Raw genomic sequence first — 20,594 nt, forward strand, 5'->3', positions numbered from 1 at the left:
CAATGCCCCACCCTCTCCAGATGTTTCGTTGATTCATTTTTCCTATGTATTTATGGATATGGTCTTTGGAAATTCAACTTACCATTGGGTAAAACAAAACAAAAAATTAGTCATATACTTCTCATTACATCCATCCCAAGAGCCCTACTCAAATATAGCAGTAGAAACGTCATTCTATTTTCACTCCCACTCTGTGCTCTTACTTCTACATTGCTGACTTCACTGTATATTAATATTAAATCACAGCTACTTTTATATCCCCACCCCTTCCACACCGTCCCCCCAGCTCGGTCGTTGCGGTCCCTCGCTTGCGTATTCACCCCAATATCGTGTAGTATGAAAAATATCCCCCCCCCCCCGGAAAACATTCCTGCGTACACCCATGCTATGATTGACCAGAGGGCAATGATTACCTCCCCTCCACCCCTCCACCCCCTCCACCCCTCCACCCCCCCCCCCCCAAAAAAAAACACACACACACACCTCCTTTTTTTTTAAGACGGCACAGATTGGGGCATGGCGCGTGTTAAACCTATGGGAAAAAACGTTGGGTTAGGGTTTTTGGTTATGGTTATGGTTAGGGTTAGGGTTAGGGTTGGGGTTAGGGTTAGGGTTAGGGTTTGATGGTTAGGGTTAGGATTAGGATTAGGGTTAGGTTTAGGGATAGGGTCCCCGATAGATTTTTAGTTTCCCCAATCTGTGCCGTCTAAAAAAAACACGCTTCCCGGTTTAGGGACTGGGGATTCGAAGGGGAGGAGGCTGCGGCTCCCTCGGCCTTGGTCGCGCACGCCCCCCTCCCCCCCTCCCCCCCTCCCCCCCCCCCCCCCCCCCCCCCCCCCCCACGGAGCCCCCACCGTATACGCGTACCGTACCACCACGGCCACACCACCACCACTGCATTTATACTTCTGAATGACGTACGTATGGAAAGCGGGGCGTTCTGAAGTAAATAAGGGAGAATTCACCAAAGATGGACGATGAGGCCCCAGTCATCTATGGCCTAGAATTTCAGGTGAATCTTGTGCTCATATCGCTTGTTATCAGTGATTCTTCCAGTATATTGACTTAGAACATGTCATCTTTGGTCATAATATCTGATATTCATAGCTGCTCACAAGCGAGTGTACCTGCGAGTAAAAATCATTTAGTCCCACATATTTCATTTAGTGTCAAGTGGAGGCGGTCAGGCAACAGGGCATGTCCATGTATGGGCTGGCCGGATGGCCGGGCGGGCAGTCGTACTGTAAATAAGTCGACAGGCGTATACCGCACAGGCTGTAGATCCCCTACTACTGTAATTAGTGTAGGTCTAGATCTAAATACAAGTTTAGGGTCTAAAGTCGACCAGTGTCTTGACTTTCGTTCAAATATGATGGCTTATTTTAGAAATGTTCACATGATCCATGCCCATGGCCATGGCATGGGCATGGCATAATCTTAACCGCAGCAGCGACCCCATACGGACAAATCGCCCGCGACGGGGTTAGGCATAATCTATGATCTTGTATTATGTAACTACACGCAGCCGCTGTCGTGAAGCGACAGTGGCTGCACATCTATTCCTTTGCAGACGTTGTTATTTTTCAGCGGTGGGTGTGCGTTTCCTTCATGAATATCTTTATCAATCGTGGAAAACTAAATTATATAAGGAATCCCCGTAATCTATGATAATCATTCAATAATCGGTATGCGATTTTTTGTTTAATTACATCAAAAACTCACCGAAATCCGTGGCTAAAGTCAGGTCTGTAAACGTCCGTATTGCTTCACTCCTCATCTGAGTGTTATTTGAATGGCATTCACTCTCCTATACTACAACATAGCTAGTCGGGGCGGAAGTGATGAGCTACTGTAGTCGCGATGACCCATAAAAAGGTCAAATCATTGCCGGCGCAGCACGCGCGGATACGAGTGCTGTAGCTTTACGTACGTAACACATAAAACACACGGGTGCACGGTGGCACGGGCGTACGTAAAACGCAACCACTTCCGGTGCCGCATGCGTGGTAGTTTGTTGATTTTGTGAAGCTCTCGAAGGAAAAGATGCCACCGCACAATCTACTCCGAAAAATTCAACAATAAGGTCTGGATACCAACAAAACGCCGAATTCAACTCAACCATCAGGAAAATACGCTGTAGGTGAGTGGTAAAATTATCTTACTCTAAAAATCAAACAAAATAAAAGGCATTTGATTTGATTTTGCCGTCAATAGTCACGGTCGTTTACAGCGTTTAAACACTAACACATGTCAGACCGCTGTGCTTCGCACAGCGGTCTGGTCAGGCTAATGATCTTGCAGTTGCAGGCTATGCATGTGAGAGAAATGTTGGTCAATAATTCCCTGGGTCGTAATGGGCATCATTTTAGGCATCTCTCCAGTCTGCCAGTACTTATCCTGTCAGTAAAGATGATTTGCAGCTAGCTGTAAGTGCTCGAGCCAGTTCCCTAGAAAGCTCTTTAAGTACTCTTGGGATTTTGTCATCCTGGCCACCAGCTGGCCTTGTGGGGGGGGGGGGGGTGGGGTTGAGGTTTCTCATCAACTTTTCCACACCTTGCACTGATATCGCTATACTGTATACACCATATATTTCGCGAGTCTAAATTTTCGCAAATCTGGAATTCCCGACGATTTCGCGAGTGGTTAAATTCGCGATCGTGGAGTCCTGTACTGAACAGAGAAGTGTACATGCGTACGTCACATTCACATTGGGCATCAGAGTCAATATTTACGCGTGTCTTTCATTTCGCAAATAGCACCTGACTCGCGAAATTCGCGAAAATAAAAACCTCGCGAAATATTCAGCGTGTACAGTATTATCCATTTGGGGAGTTCCAGAGTCTGTTCCTTTCTTCTGCAGATATTTGTCTTTGGTAGGTCTTACCTTCTTCATTGTAATATTGATTATTATATTCCACATACTAAGAATCTTGCTATAGGATTGGTCAAGAGCTGATCACGTGATAAAGCGTAGTTTTGCCCATCACATCACCTGAGAAGAACTAGGTCACTTGATAGTATACAGTGCAATGCACTTTCTCTTCCGTGTCGCGCGGTGCGTGCAGCAAATTCATTGTTTTGTCATCTATAAAGACAGCTGTTTGTTTTGCTGATCTCTGGCAGTCCATACAGTCTTAACGCGAGATGAGTACGCGCGAAATAAAAGTGCGTTGCACTGTGGACTATCAGTTAACTAGGTCACTTGATAGTACACAGTGCAACGCACTTTCACTTCAGTACCGCGCGGTGCGCGCAGCAAATTCATTGTTTTGTCATCTACGCGCAAACGTAGCCTAAGCCCTAAGGATACCTAAAGACAGCTGAAACAGTTTCAGATGTTGAATAAAATGGGAATTTCTAGGACCCTAGATGTGGAATATAAAGCAAATAATCAACTTTTAGTTTCAGGTAATGAGACAAACTATCACTTCCTCGGCGATCTGAATGTGTACGCTATCTTTCCTCAGCTGCGCTTCGGAAAGATAGCTACATCCAGATCGCCTCGGAAGTGATAGTTTGTCCCATCACCTTCACCAACGTTGATTATTTGCTTAGTATTAGTGTAGGTGGCACTAAAAACATTGTAGTTGTACAAATTACAACTTTCTGGAGCCATGCACAATATTGTATGACTTTGCATGACTTCTTTGCAGTTATGACTGAAATTCAAGGAGTTTGGTATGAAATAACTAATTTTGTTAAAACAATGATTGATGATTAATTTTGAATAGTACAATTAAACAACATAACATACTGTATATAACGCAGGATGACTCTCAGATACAAGTTATTTCACAGTTAATGAAGAAATTGAAGGTAAACTTTAATTCCTCCATACCATACTTGATAAAGGGCTATTTGGTTATAGGCTTTGCAAATCCTATTTAAATACCATTGACAGCCATGGATATGTGAGATAATTGACCAGATAGAGCTGCTTGTAACTAATTCACTGCATATTAAAGTGAAAACTAAGTTTCGGTAAGTGCTGGAGAACCCGTCTAGCACCATTTCATTTTTACTTGCAATATATCGAAAGAGTCCACTAAGAAACTTACCTGGCTGACGCGGTTTGCCAGAATGATGAGTCGGTTTGGAGTATTTTGAGAAAAATAATAATAGTAGGAAAACCGACTTTTATTCCAGAAGGCTCCAGACTAACTTGGTCTCGGGAAAAATTCGACCCTACTTCAGACAATTCACACGCAGTTCGTGATCGCCACATTCTACTGGCCACTGCATAATACCAAATGAGGCCTAACTGAATGGACAGGAAAGTGCGTGCTAACGTATTACGTAAATCCTGTACAAAACAAAACAAAAATGACAGCGCGCGGTCCTCAGTTGCTGAGACGCACGGTCTTTGGAGTTTTTGTTGTTGTGTATCAAGCGCCTTTGATTGTTTTAGAGGTGCTTGATAGGCGCACACTAATTTTGCATGCGCGCAAAAGAGGTTTTTGATGCGCGCGTTGTAACAACTCGGACCATTACTGCGAGTAGCCAGAACACGAAGCGCTAGTTTATACAGGGCGCTCCCATAGGACAACACTGTACACAGAGGGACAACCATTACAACTCATCCGGCCGTCTTCAAAGCGAAGCCGAGTTATCCTCGAGTCCGAGTTTAGCCTGACCCCGTTCGGGTAAGTAGGGTTGACTGAACCTTTTTGGTTAATATTTCGCATTTTCGTCATTACCCATCGAATATCTTGTTATAACATCGTTATCCTGCACATTTCCTAAGCATACGTTCACATTTGGGAGCGAAATTTGACAACTTTTGCAGTCGTACCAGAACTTTGTTTGGGCTTTAAGAAGGTCCATTTTCAGACAGCTGAATGACTACTGCCAAAAGTTTTTCTTAGCATGACAATTGCAGCATGGTTAAGTTTGATTTTGTTTTGAAGTAGATCTTGAAAATAATGACACGGGTAAAAATTGTACACTGCATTGATTCTCCACTAGGCAAGGAGCTTAACACCTCAGGTGGCGGAGACTGATGCAATCAGGTTCCTCGTTGGCACACAGTCACTCAAGTATGATAACCAGGTAATCATCTTCTTTTATTGGACATCAAACAAGATGTCAGATGGACAATTGGAAATGTTTTTGTCTGTGCACTAATGAAATTGGTACGGTAGCGGTACATGCAAAGCTTCTATTTTGTATGAATATCTGAAGACAAGTGTGTCCCATTGAAGTGACATCTCATTCAAATGTTACCATAATATTGTTCTTATAAAGCAGTATTCTTGATTCAGCCGTGATGTCTGTACAATGCTAACTACATGTAGGTATAATGCTTGTATTCAAAGACACCTTGAGTGCATTGTGTAGTGGAATATAGTTAGATGTGTAAGTGGTCTAATGAAACATGGAAATTTCAAGATAATAAAAGGTCCTTGCTTATTTCATTTCATGCTGAATATTCTTTGATTAACAATACAATGTGATAAGCATAGAATAACTTTTAGAAGATAGTGCAGTTGAAACATTGTGAAATATTACAGTTTATAGTTCAACCAATTATGAACTTGACTAAATGAATGAATTACTGTAATGGGTATATGAAAACAATGTTCTTCTAGTACTTATTGTGTTTGCTATGTATGTACATGTATACTGGCTTGTAACTGAAGACCATTCCATCTTATTATTAAGTTGTTGATGATTTACAATGCTAGTTTATTTTATTTTATGTTTTAAATTCATTGCAAGCACAAAGTAAATCACAAACTGTTTGAGAAACCCTTCAATACCTCATTTTTAATGATGTCAGTGATATGATGCTACATGTCATGAAGAAAGACAAATGCAGTCATTCCCATACGGTATACCTACTTGTTCACCATATTTGGAAATGGAGTCTAGTGTGGAATGCCAACCTTGTAAGATGTTCTCTAATCACGCTAAGATTTATCCTCCACCTCCAGAAAATTAGATTCAATGTTTAAATGATGCATTGGATTTAACAGACCCAGTACCGTAAACCGGGGTGGCTTTGGACAAATTTGAACTATTTTTATTGATATCTTCATTAAGAACAAAGGAATTCTGGGGTTAATGTGGGGGTTAACAAGTACTAATAAAGAGGATATCATGCCATATAGAGACTTCTTCAGTTTATCCTATTTTATGTTAATTTTTTTTGGTCAAAGTTCGTCCAAAGTGCCCCCAGGGTTCGGGGCAACTTTGGACAGCTATAGACACCTTGTCAATATACCCTGCAGGATTGTTGAGTGTCCAAGGATAAACTCCCTATGGGGGTAGTTTTGACTACTAACAAGTTTTTAAGAAAGTTTTAACAACTCTAATATGTTGAAATGTTTCATAACAGCCAGCAAATATGATTTACAAAATACACATTAACGAATTATACATTGTGTATGGTGGTTACTAAGAAGCAAAATTCTGTAGTAATGAACATGTGAAGAATTTCAGTTTAAAGAGGCATTCACAGATATTTGCTTGCACAATTTTTTCAATATACTAATACTAGAATTACTGGTACCCCTACATTTGAAAATCTGAATTTTCAAAAAACCAGAATATTTATTATAGTTTAGAACAAAAATGAAAAGGGATGCTACTTAAACAAGGCATTGCATGAATTTTCTTGCAATTACAATGTACGATAGTAAGCAACTTTGATCACATGGAATAGTGAGGTATTGTACAATGTACATGTACCATCATTGAGTTGTCAAATTCTACAGATGTTAATAAGGTAAACTACTATTTAAATGGGTCATGAATCATTTTCATGTCATTTTAAAGAATAATTTGGGGTTTTACCCCAAGAAATACATGTACACATGAGGTTGGCCAGATTCAAGTACCGGGGTATGTAGTTCTACAAGAAAACTTCGTAATTTTCTTTGAATGTTGTTCATTGTAACTTTAGGTCAGTTTGAAATGTTTGCAAAATAACACACTTTCATTTTTTTTTAAATGCCTTTGGAAAGAAAGAACAAAATTTTGTCTACTAGAAACACAAGGTTTTTATTGGCCCTAGTTATCACAAATCTAAAACCAATGTCTACTGGAAATACAAGGTTTTCCTCGCCCTAGGAATCACAAAAGTAAAACAAAATACAGGAAATATTTGCTCAAATTCTTGGACCTAGGTTCACAAAATGAAAACCAATGTCTACTGGAAATCTTGTGTGCCTGTGTGCCAATTGTTCAGTCTGTTACACAAAGTCCCTCTTTTAACGTTAAATTCTGCGCATGCTTTCCTGATCGACATTCCATTTTTGCAAGCTTTCACAGCATCTTTCATGCTTTCTTCTGAAGAGTTTCTATAGTCTCTTGACCTAGATCATCTTTTACATGATCTCCCCATGATAACTAACTATTTCATCTGTAAAAGAAAGAAAAAACATTGCATAGCCGTCGTACATTTGGATACTTTTGTGGTGTCCAAAGTCACCCCGTAAGTGACCCCAAATCCAGGGGTGAAATTGGACATGACCTATTTTGAAATTTGTAAGGGTGGTCAGGTATCCTGCGTATACAGGTGGGTTCATGACCACTTCATGTTCACTATCCAACAAATAGGCTTGAGCTTCCATAGTTCTATATTCCCAGAGTACCAAAAGTTCGACGGCCACAAAATTCAAGCATTCCATGGACCCTGCAAAGAAATGCCCCAAAAACATATAAGGTAATGCAATATGCAAGAGAAGTGCAGTCATTCAAATATTCACATATCCCCCTTTCGTAACCTACAAAAATATTTTCAGAAAAACCAACAGCAAAACAAATGTAAGTGAAACAATCTTTTTTTTCTGAACTGTCCAAAGTCACCCGCCTGTCCAATGTCCCCCCAGTTTACGGTACTCAAGATCTCCGTGCTCTTTTAAACCCTGTGTTCCAGGTGCATGTCTTAGATTTCGATGAAGATAATAACACCCTGAACAAGACAGTGTTCCTGCACAAGGATGGGGAGATATGGAACATCAGCTCCAGTCCTGCAGAGAAGGATGTTGCAGCAACCTGCTTCAATAAAAGTATGCATCAAATTATTGATGTAACAATGGATCAAATCTCCTTATTATCAACTAGCCACTAATTGCTATAAAATTTTATATTTTATTCCACGAGATCATTGCATGCTGGAAGGATTGTCTGTATGGCCAAGTCCTTATTTTGTGCTAATACAGTTTATTTGTTTAAAATTCTTTCTTTCTAGGTTCATACACTAGCTATACTGTGTTGTAGTTGTAGGATTGACAGTGAAGCTAAATTTAGGGACAGTTCTTTATTTAGGGTACCGGTAATGTATATATGTCTCAAATATAATGATTTGTTATAAATAAATCTGTGGGAATGACATTGAAAGATATTCTGTACTCTCAATGCTTGTCTTTTATTTGCTGGCAGTTTGCATGGGGAGGGGGAAGAGGATCATGTCAAGTACGTAAAGTACATAGACCACTCTGTTGCCTTTAGTCTTGTGACTCTTGATCTCTTTGTTTTATTCCTTTGAAAACCATTTGAGCACTGCTCTGTACAATATCACAGTTGGTTTATGCCTACAATGTATATTTTTCATCTCAGAGGCCTCAGTGATCAAATATTTATGTTCAGTCCTTCAAAGATGTTGATTGTCTGTTATATCCAGATTCAAACCTTTGACTTAGGTCAAGTAAATTTCAAGTAATATGAATTTTCCCCCTGTTTTGCCTCATCATTATTTAAGTTGTAGATAACAAACTGCAAGGGCAAGCAGCCATCTGGCGGCTACCAGCTGAGGAGGATGAACTTGACACACAGGATGTTGGTCTCCATGACGACTCTTCATCCAGTGCCAGGAATCTAGAGGTGATGTGTCGCCTAGACAACAGTGATTATGGCAACATCATGAGGTTGGTGTGCATATAAGTATGAGTGTGTGGATGTGTTTGTGTCCGTACTTCCTAAAAGGGAAATGCACCTGTGGGAAAAAAGTTATCTCAAAAGAAATTCAGAAATCATATAAACAACAGATCAACAAATATCTGAGTGATAATATTGGTTAAGAGAGTCAGGGTTATTCAAATACTACATAGTCATTGATTCTGATCTCTGTCTTGAAATGACATGGATTGCCTTGGTCATGTAACCTTGTTGTTGTTGTTTGCATAAGATTCCATTTGTGGTTTTATCACTGTGACATCATAGCATGTTTCTGATGTCATGTTTTCTCAGTATGAAAGCATAATGTTAATGTGTATTGTCCATGGTAGTAGAAGTTGAATTCTTTATGAACATGAGAATATTTGATTTCTGCCCATTGGGTGAGGAGTGCTGTGCCAGAGCTGTTTGTGTCATGTGACCAAGATGGTTTTTCACCAGTACAGAGGTATCCCTAGATGCCCTTTTATACAACATGTATGATTTATTTACTTACACAGATTTCTCACTTTTTTCCCTCTGCAACAATGTCACTGGCAATTTTGTTAATCTTGTGCAGTTGCAACTGCCCCTATAAACACAAATTACTCATTAGGGATATATGCCTCATTCTCTCTATAAGTGGTCCACTGCAGTCACATATTTACCCACGCCGATGAAAATCGGCAGGGGGTTATGTAAAGGGTTCCGTATGTTTGTTTGTTTGTTTGTTTGTTTGTTTGTGTACAAGATAACAAGAGAACGGGTAAACGGATTTGCACGAAATGTTCAGGGGATGTTTGGATAATGGCAGGAAAGAATCGATTAGATTTTGGTGATAATCGGTTGACCCTTGCAAATTCTGTGTGACCTTGAAGTTTTGACCCCATGATATAGTGACCACTCCGAAAATTTCCCGTTTCTCACTTTGCGATTTTCCGCTACCATACGAACACATAAACTCCCAAACGATCCGACTTCGCTGCTCAAATGTTCGTAAGAATTCCGAAATTTACGTTAAGGCCTATTTGAGGGACTATGTCCTTCTAGATTTATGAAAGTTCGTTCTCCGTCGTCACAAACTGGCCCGTATTTTGATGATTTTTCAAATTAACATTGATTGTTTTTTTCGTTGGAGGAGCATTTGCTTGGTCAGTTACACTGCACGATATGCGCGCTCAATGTCAATGCGTGTGCAAGGCCACTGAAAATGCATCGCGCTGTACACTGTTGGTGCAAAATTGCATCGGGGACGTTGCGGCGCTCGTTGGTGACCGAATACTGGTGCAGTAGACATTTGCATTCAACCCTTGCATTGAATAATTTCCGTAGACACTAATCATAGGGGTAATTGCCTAGGGAGTACGTAAATTTTGTTTTTCTTTTGCGCTTTTGTGGATACCATCAAAGATCGTACACTCATACGACCTTTGATATCATCACACTCTCGGCTTGCTATGAGCAAAATATCCCGCAAGAAAACGGCGTATTTCTCAATTTTTAGCGCTTTTTCGGCGACCCGTCGCGTAGACAATATACTCTTAAAACTGGACTTAATTCGCGCGCGCTTGGAAAAGTTCTGATTCTGCACTTTTGACGGTGGTATTTGGGATTTTCGATGGATTTTTGGAGGAGACTAAAGGACTTTCCTGCTGTGAATGAGTGTTACCGTATGTGAAATGATGTGATTTGTGTGTGATGTGACTGTAGACCCAAAGATCGTACACTTCAGTGTACGATCTTTGGTAGAACTCACTGGCTGGTGATAAAGCACACTGGCAATTAAGTGACCGAATTCTGGTAGATGACCGAATGCACATTATGTTTACCCCGACTTTGTACAAGGCGTGGGTCTGCCGCCTTTGACGGCCCCTCTCTAGTTTTCTCTTTTTTTGGAACACACCGCACTCACCCTTGATCATCTTCATTAGAATGTGCATAATGAGTTGGGTAGATAGATAGAAGATATTATTGATATGTTGTTGCCAATACACTTTCAGGTTTATGATCATAAAAGTAAGATACATTTATTTACTATGCTATATTTGATATTTCACTTGAAATGCATAGGAATGGGAGTTGGTCATGTCATTGTTCTGGACTGAACTCCATTCTCTGGTATATTTGTTTTGTGATGTGCACACAGTGTACAGTGGGAGCCCCAGGGAGATGGGAGCAAGATCCTGTCTCTCACAGAGAACAAGATCCTGATGTGGGACCTGGAGGCCAGTGGAACCAGTGCAAGAGTGAGCATTATTGTGACAGACTTGATGCTTGGCTGTTACAGACATGTGCCAAAGTGCCCTATTGGCATGTATTAGTAACTGCTCGCTGCATACGTAAAGGCGCCATGTTGGTTCTGGTGTGCAAAATGATATTGGGTTAAAGGGAGAATAAAACCCAAATGAGTGAATGCAGCAATATCAGTAGAACACATCATTGAAGTTTGAGGAAAATTGAAAAGCAGTTAAAAAGTTTTGAGTTTTTGAAGTTTTTTTTCCACCATTGCGGCATATTCATTGATATAAGCTTGAAACTATTAGTCACTTTGCAACTGATTGACAAATTGCCCTGCATCGACGTAAATATGCACTGAATTGATCAAATCATAGGCGTACATACTCGAGCGGGATTAGAACCCACGACCTCCTGATCACCGGACAGGCGTCATCTCCACTAGACCACCGAGCTTTCACCCGACAGCAAGTGTTGGTTCTAATCCTTATAGCATGCAGCGGGTACTGCGTAATTATTCAAATTCATGAAATTCTTCCGTCGAGATGCTTTCATTGCAACTGATTGACAAATTGCCCTGCATCGACGTAAATAAGCACTGAATTTTTTATCATGGCTACTACTAAATACTGATCAATTCAGTGCTTATTATTTTTATTTATTTCGATGCAGGGCAATTTTTCAATCAGTTGCAATGAAAGCATCTCGACGGAAGAATTTCATGAATTTGAATATTAGTCACTTGCGCATTAAAGATACCATATCATGACTCACTAAAACCTTGCTTGTCAGACTGAGACTGATACCCCTTTCCCGCTGCCCGTCTCGGTGAAAGTTTCAGTGCCTTCGTTTCACACTGCTCTCGGTGAAACTTTCCCCTAGACGGGTTTTCTGCTCGCAACGTGGGTGATCTTATGTACATTTGTACTTGAGTTTGTTGTGCATCTGCGATCTGGTTTTTTCGATCCCATGTTCAGCAAGTTTTCGGAGGAGGGACTCGTACGCGGCAGCGTCAGCCAACGTCCCTCTCAGTTCTTCGTTCACTGCTGCCTCGCTACGTAATTGAAGTAACAGTCTCTCTTCGTCTTTGGTCCACACTCCAGCCATTTGCAAAACTCCCTCAAATTTCAACAGCACAAAACGTCAACGGTTTTCTCCTGCATACTGTAAACCAAGCACTTGACGAGAAAAGCACAAAATACGAAAAAATCAAGCAAGAGGCGGACTGTATCAGACTTTACTGGAAGAGTTAAGAGCTAGACACTAGAGGAAGACGAAGAAGGAGGAAGCATCAAATCGATCAAGTACACTGTAAACCTATATCAGCTTTGTATACACGGCGTGCTAATTAAACAATACAATGCACAGCACGATACAAAACAATGCCGTCGCACTGTGAACGCCACATTGCACACGAAACGACATACTATGTAGTGTCGTGTGTATGTTTACAAACACGAATTGCTACTACCCTGTACGTGTGCATTTGGGAGGTCAAGTGCGCGCTAGCTAGCTGAAAACGTGTGCATGACCAGAAACAAAACATGACCTTCGACATAATCTGCATATTTTCCCCGGTGTTTCACCGAGACAACCTTTCACGCTGGGCGCTCTCGGTGAACCACCGGGTGATTTCCCGTTGAACTATCGGTGTTTACCCAGGACGCTTCTCAGGTAAAAATTGCCCCAAATTTCATCGGTGTTTCACCTAGGCTTCCCCTAGATTTCAACCGAGTGACCTTTCACACTGCGGGGTTCCCCGGGTGCCCCCAGGTGCCCCCGGGGAAGATTTTCTTCAGCGGGAAAGGGGTATGAGTCAGACTTGCCAACCACAGCCCGAGTATGAACCTACCTTAGGACATTAGAATGTTCATCTGACATAATACAACAACCATTACTGGATGAGAAGACTACAACAGTTTGTGACATCACACCTGGACAGCAATATAAAGAAAACATTAGAGAATTCTTAACATAATGTCCTTGCCTGATGTCACAAGCTGTTGTAAATAATGTAGTCTTCTATTCCAGCGATGGCATCACCAAATGATATGTAAAATGAGCAGCTTAGGGTTTTAATCCTCTAGTGTCCGTTATGCCTTGAAAGTTAGATGTATCAAATATGCTAATCTCTGCCTACACAATGTGCACACTCAAACAAGAATTTGCTCTCAAAATAAGACATTAACAGTCAGTTTTCCAGTAAGTGGAGAGATCTTCATGACTATAGGTCTCAACTTAATTCATATTGTGTGAGTGTTGTAGCTCAATTGATTATAGCAGTCTGTGTGGTCGAGTTCAAGCAAATTGTACCAACAAAGCACTTCTTGGAACAGAAAACACAAACAAACACCAACTTTTTCATTTATTTGGTTGTACCATATCAGCTCTCACTGTTTTCACCCTTTTGACAGAAATTCAGCTGTTTTGTTTGTGGTTTTGTTTTCTATATTTAAGTATTCCATATGTGACCGTGTATCACAAAACCAACAAAAAGTTGCATGACCTGATTTTCCATGAGGACTCAAAGTAGTTGAAATAGGTCAACCTAGTCAATCTTTAGTTTTATATATTTTCTGAAAGAGCAATTCTTCTTATACATATTCCTGAAGTTTGGGATCATAAAATGACTGGGAATTATGTTTATTTGCACTATTTCTAGAACATTTTTTTTTTTTTTTTGTGAAATAGTGTAATAAAATATGTCTTAGAGAACCCTTTTCATTTCATAAAAACCCTTCACATACTCATCGCTTTAAGCTCTAGTAACTTTTGAAAAGCTGATTCTACTGCTGTGCAAGTTTGTATTAGTCATGAATAGAATGTGCTTAGAGTGTGCTAAATTCCAGTGTAATCTCATAATCCCTTCATTGTGGTTGCTATTGAGTTTTACATCCTGCTTCTTGTTCCATTCATTGCACAGAGCACAGCTTGGTGAGATTAAGTACTTGAATAGACCCTACACTTCAAAGCCTCTTCTCTCAGTAAACACCTTCCAGAGTGTGACTTTCTTTTCATTAGTTAGATAGGAGGATAGGAAAGTCAATTAGTGTTGAGTAATTAATCCTTTTAAAGCTTAAAGTCTGCTCTTTCAGAATCTGCATTTAACTGAAAATCCATGCCTGGCGACTTTTTGGTGGTTTTGTGATGCAGGGTCACATACAATATATTCTATTTTATATACTCTATATTTTCTTTACTTCAAATTTTTTAATGTGCTGTTCCATGTTCAATGATTTTCTTCAGATGACCAGCTCAGCAACTCTGGAGGGCAAAGGTCATCCCAAGTTTACCTCCCTGCGATGGAATCCCCACCACAACAACTCACAGGTAGCAACAGCCAGTGACTCCACTGTTCGTGGCTGGGACCTCCGATCCATGCAGTAAGTATACATATACATAATAAGGAGACAGGGTGCTTAAGTAAAGTGAATGGATACTTGCCTGTTAAATGTATAGGACACTTACCCAAATGCCCATTTAGTTAAATGGCTAAAATATTTTGTGAAATGCTCTTTATTATGGTCATAGTATAAAACATACTGTATATGCCATATATTTAGCGAGTCTAATTTTTTAGAGAATCTGGATTTACCGATAATTTTGGTAGCAGTTCGCTGTCATACAATACAGTAATCAACAGAGAAAAGTGCGCTTGCATGTCACGTTTGTGTCCGGATCAGAGATCAGAGTATTTTCGTGTGTTGTTGAATTTTTTTCTCTCTTTTGAAACTTTTTATTGATCAAGTAATTGACATGTCCGTCAAAACAACATTAATCAAGTTGTTGAATTTGCAAATAGCACCCGACTTGCTAAATTTGCGGAAATAAAAACACTGTGGAACATATGGCATATACAGTAGGCCCTACTGTTGTAGTCTACCTATGGTTGATCTTATCATTTGTATACTCCTATTTTTGTGCTTACTTGTTTGCTGATAGACAAGTATTCATCATAGAAAATGCACACAGCCAACTAGTGAGGGAACTGGACTTCAACCCAAACAAACAGTACTACATGGCAACGTGCGGCGATGACTGCAAAGTGAAATTCTGGGACGTCAGGAACACAGAGGCGCCGGTCATGATGCAGAGCGACCATTCCCACTGGTTAGTCATACGTTCATTGCCGCTCACTGCTGCTGCTGTTGATGGTATACTGCTAGCTAGCAACGAAGATGGTGATGTTTGTGGTGCATGGTAGAGGTAGCAGTAGTGATGGTTTTGATGGTCAGAATGGTCACAGTGGTGTGATAATGATTTTTTTTTTTTTTATACCCCCGCCAAACGAAGTTTGAAGGGGGTATATAGGAATCAGCGGACGGTCGGTCGGGCGGTCGGTCGGGCGGGCGGTCGGGCGGTCGGGCGGTCGGGCGGTCGGGCGGTCGGGCGGTCGGGCGGTCGGGCGGTCGGGCGGTCGGGCGGTCGGTCCGTTGCAAATCTTGCGTCGCGAACTACTTCCTCAGTTTTCAACCGATTCCCATAAAACTTGGCACAGATGTGTGCCTTGGGTTGTAGATGTGCAAGACGTATTTTTTGACAGTACCCAAAAGTACGTTGCCATGGTAACGGCATATTATGGGCAAAAATGGGTACAAATCTTGCGTCGCGAACTCCTCCCACAGTTTTTGATCAATTTTTATGAAATTAGGTACAGATGTTCATCTGAATATGTTAATGTGCAAGACACATATTTCCGCAGTGGCAAAAAGTGCGTTGCCATGGTAACGGCATGTTATTGGTAAAATATAGGGCAAAATGCTTCATGGCAAAACTGCTTCATCAGTGTTCTTCCAATTCTCATGGAATTCATATTGAATATTTGTCTTAGGATATAGGTCAGCATGACACATTTCTTGACAGTGACAAAAAGTATGTTGCCATGGTAACAGCTCACATATTATGAGCCAAAATGATGGAAAATTTTGTGTTGCAAACTACTTCCTCAGTTTTTGCCCAATTTCCATGAAACTTGGTACAGATGTGTGCCTTTGGTTGTAGATGTGCAAGACGCATTTTTTGACAGTACCCGAAAGTACGTTGCCATGGTAACGGCATATTAATGGCAGAAGATCAAGGAAAGATCTTGCGGATTTAACTACTTCCTCAGTTTTTTGACCAAAGCTTATGAAATGTGGCACACACCTTGATCTTGGTGGGAAGATGTGGAAGACATATTTTTCAGACATGTCGGAAGCTGCGTTGCCATGGTAACGGCATATAAATGGCAGAAGATCAAGGAAAGATCTTGCGGATTGAACTACTTCCTCTGTATTCGACTGAAGCTCATGAAATATGGCACACACATTGGTCTTGGTGGGAAGATGTGCAAGACATATTTTTTGGACGTGTCGGAAGCTGCGTTGCCATGGTAACGGCATATTAATGGTGGAAGATCAAGGAAAGATCTTGTGGATTGAACTACTTCCTCAGTTTTTGACAAAAGCTTATGAAATGTGGCACACACAATAGTCTTGGTGGGAAGATGTGCAAGACATATTTTTCGGACGTGTCGGAAGCTGCGTTGCCATGGTAACGGCATTTAAATGGCAGAAGATCAAGGAAAGATCGTTCCTTGGGTAAGACTGTCGTCACGGGGCGGGGGTATTAATCACCTTAAGTGATATTTCTAGTTTTTCATGGTAGTTGAAGCAATAGCAGTTGTATCAGTGATGGTAATTACAGTAATTGTCATGTGGGTAGTGGTAGTAATGTACTGTAGTGTACAGGAAGAAGGAAAGAGGCAGACTTAACTCTTAATGTGCCAGGCCCAAAACCCCTAACGTGCCAGAGGTTTTTACCTAACGCCAGAACGTTTCGAAACTGGACTGACAATGAAATTTAAAACCGCCATATCTCTGAAAGTATTGACTGTTTTGAATTGGGTTCTACACAACATATATCAAGAAATGTTTGTTCTTTAGTGTCATGTAGTCAATTTGCCATAATATCTATCTGAACCTGAAATATTGCAGAAATAATTGATACATCAAAAAAATTATTAGAAATGTTTGTGTAGTATGGAAAAAACGAGTCAGTCGTGTTGTTTCTTCAAAAGAACGCTCCCTTGACTCTGTGAGAAAGTTTTGAAGCAACATCTCCTCTTTCAAATGATAACAAAATTGCCTTCTAGAATTGTATGATTCCAAAGATACTAGCAGTTTATTTTGTCTTAGCAATTTTTCTTTCTGCCTCAGTAATTCATTCCCAAATCTGAGTCCTTTAGTCCCAGATCTTGTATTTGAAACTAAAGTAATTGTCCCGGGCCCTGGAAGAGTGTCCTTTGTCCACTTGAGAAGGAAGAGCCTACTAATCGTTCTTTTGTCTAAGCAGACCACGGGCGGCGGGGGGGGGGTACTGTATTGAAATCGGCAGGTCTTTGTCCATGCGCAATTCCTATGCTAGCGTGCATGGGGACGATTAGTGAAGTTCACCAAAACAAAAGGATGAAAGACTTGACCGACAAACGAAAGCTGACCCTCTTTGAGGGACAAAATCAAAGCAGCTTCCCGCAGGACAGCATCCAAGCGGAACAATGCGACTGGAACCGCATAGACAATACACGCAGATTCAATAGCATACACACGTGTGGTTTACCAATGAGACTTTTGATCCATACACATCTCGCAGAGGATGCGCTCGCTGCGCATTTTCCCGACGTGAAAAAAATACACATAGCTGCAAAATCATGTATTTACTCCAAATTTTCCAATGTAAGCGTGCTTATATTTTCAGTGGAAACGATGGCTATGCTAATCAGCTACCACTACATATCATTGGCAGTTTCTTGGTGTAACACATTACGGTACCACAAGAACGTAAATGATCAATGCTTTTCTCGCTCTTCTTAGTCGCCGATCGGCAACCATGGCACGTCAGCACTAAGGTCGCCGTTCGGCGACCATGGCACGTTAAGAGTTAACCAGAAGAAGAAGAACATGTGTGAGTAGTAATGGTGTAGTGATGGTTTTGATGGTGGTGTGGGGGTTAGTTGTGGTATGGTAATGGTGTTCTTTTGTGGGATTGTTGTAGTGCTGATGGCTTGGGATGGTGTTCATGGTGTCAATAAAAGTGCGGTAGTAGGTTTCACCTCTACATATTTGCACAAAGTATTTACATTCACATTTAGATTGACAAATGAATGTAGACCAGTCAACAACAAATAGTGTTTGTTGATGATTACTAGTATGTCTTTTCTGTTGCCACATGGAATTAGTATAGTTGTAGATTTGCAATATGTACCTACAGTAGTAACTATCTTTGTTACAGCTCAATGTTATTGTTGGTATAGTGATGTGCTGTCAGAGCTGTACCATTCAATCTTCCCCCTCTGAATCACACAGGGTATGGAGTGTGAGGTATAACCAGTTCCATGACCAGCTGGTGCTGAGCTCCAGCAGTGACAGTCGCGTCATTCTCACCAACGCTGCATCGATATCCTCGGAGCCGTTTGGCCACATGGACGAGGAGGATGTAGAGGACGATGACGAAGATGATGATGATAGGGATGATGACGAGGAGAAACACAGGTGGGAAGTGCTTTCTTTTGAATCTCATTCTGTTTCTCTCTTTTTTGATGTTGATAAGATACACTTCTCTTTTGGGGTGAGAATTCTAGATCAATAATGTGAAACTTCTGAAATGCAGTGTCCATCGTTTAATCAGTGTACAGATCAAGGGAAACACCACTTTAATGGGACAATACTAATTTCTTTGCTGAGGAATGTTATCTTTACTGCTTAAATGTGCAATGGATGATACAGTGGTTGAACGAGTCATTAGTACCAAGTAAAAACTGTGTGTAGACGTCATCTTAGGGAAGAAACAAAATTGAAATAGGTAACTGCAGGATATTTATTTCAATTTCTGTTTAGGACACATGGAAATGATGCATATAAAGTGGTATTCAGCTGGAGCTTCAGACTTGTTTCCAGATAATCTATCACATTTTCTACCATCATGTTGAGCCCAGCCTAACCCCAGCTTTGTATTGAAAAGTTGGATTTTCTTGTTGCTTGGGCCGAAGAATGATATTTATATCTAATGACATTTACATTCTTTAGAGTCATTTCCTCTGAATTAAAAAAAACAACAACAAAATAACAACAAACCCTCCCCCAAAACAACAACAAAAGCTCCTACCCAACAAACGCATTATATTGCTCAAGCTGATGAAGATGCACTGTGTGTGAATAATTTTCAATCAACTACAACAACTGCAGTGTCAAAGTTTGCACTAAATGCTACCTGTGATGTATCATAGAAGAACATTTTTGAACTGACAACATGAAATTAGGTCTTTATTAGTTTCACCTTGAACTTAACAACATAAAATTAAGCCTTTATTATTATTAGTTTCACCTGCAATATGCAGAAAATCTAATATCTCTGGTGTGTGTGTGTTGTTGTTTTTTCTTTGTTACACCCATTGGCAGACCAAAGGAACCCATGAAGGATGGCGTCATTGCCACTTACGAGGAGCACGAAGATAGCGTGTACGCCGCGGAATGGTCAACGGCGGATCCATGGTTGTTTGCCTCCCTCAGCTACGATGGGCGGCTCGTCATCAACAGAGTCCCGCGGGCGGAGAAGTACAAAATCCTCTTGTAGCAAGACCCGTGATCAGCGAAAGACTGTATCCAAGTCTTGTAGACTTGTGACCGTCAATGCACAAATGGATGTCCATTCCCAAGCATTTTACTGTGATGCTAGTGCTATAATTTGTGCCAGCCTGATACGAATGCAGTCTATTGATCAGCGATCCGCAAAAGACTGTATCGGAGATGTGCGGACTTGCGACTCTCAATGCGCAAACAGATGTCAATTTCCAGGCATTCCACCGTGATGCTATTTGCTATAATTTGTGCCAGCCTGATACAACTGCAGTCTGTTGTGTATGCATGCAGCATTTCATTTGTCACATCAATGTGACTTTAAGTTGGTTATCATTGCACTGTTTCACATGTGTGTAGGACCATGTACATCATTACCACCTACTGTATGTATGGATGACCAGATTATGACAGAAATCCTTCATTCTTCAATACTTTTCAAAAGTTAATTATATTTCAAATATCTGTAACTTATAGAGAAATATTTATGATTTAACGTTAATGCAGTATCTGTCAAAGTTTTCCATGTGAAGAGTGGGTGAATAAGCATGCAGTGGGGTTCAAAGGGCGTGACAGCCCCATTCATACTTAAAAAAAAAACAAATGTGGTTAACCCTTTGTGTGCCATGGTGTAAACCCCATGTGTGCCACATTATTTTGAAACCGCAACGCATGAGTGCTTTGGAAACACATTCCCTTCTTGTAAAGTCATGTAACTTCTTATAGAAGCATTTATATGAGAAATGCAGTACAGCAAAGATGTAGAGAAAATTGCAAGCTTTGCTGTAATGTGAAGTTTATGACAGAGCTTTGGCTGTGAAACTTTCAATGTGTGAGGGTATCTTGGTATGAATATCAAGCAATAGGATA

General features: G+C 40.7%; 1 protein-coding gene across 1 annotated transcript; it reads left to right on the forward strand.

Moving 5' to 3' along the window:
- Positions 1 to 953: 953 nt before the first annotated feature.
- LOC139735429 (EARP and GARP complex-interacting protein 1-like) lies at positions 954 to 20,553 on the forward strand. The gene is made up of 9 exons (XM_071646183.1): positions 954 to 1,012; positions 4,966 to 5,049; positions 7,880 to 8,012; positions 8,705 to 8,870; positions 11,024 to 11,123; positions 14,359 to 14,495; positions 15,055 to 15,222; positions 18,456 to 18,641; positions 19,548 to 20,553. Exons 1-9 carry the CDS (start codon positions 971 to 973, stop codon positions 19,720 to 19,722), a joined length of 1,191 nt encoding a protein of 396 aa, XP_071502284.1. The 5' UTR covers positions 954 to 970; the 3' UTR covers positions 19,723 to 20,553.
- Positions 20,554 to 20,594: the final 41 nt, after the last annotated feature.

Source organism: Diadema antillarum, unplaced genomic scaffold (genome assembly GCF_040938485.1).
Source record: "Diadema antillarum isolate AM-2024a unplaced genomic scaffold, OU_Dant_1.0 seq00000577_RagTag, whole genome shotgun sequence".
In the NCBI taxonomy this organism is placed as follows: Eukaryota; Metazoa; Echinodermata; class Echinoidea; order Diadematoida; family Diadematidae; genus Diadema; species Diadema antillarum.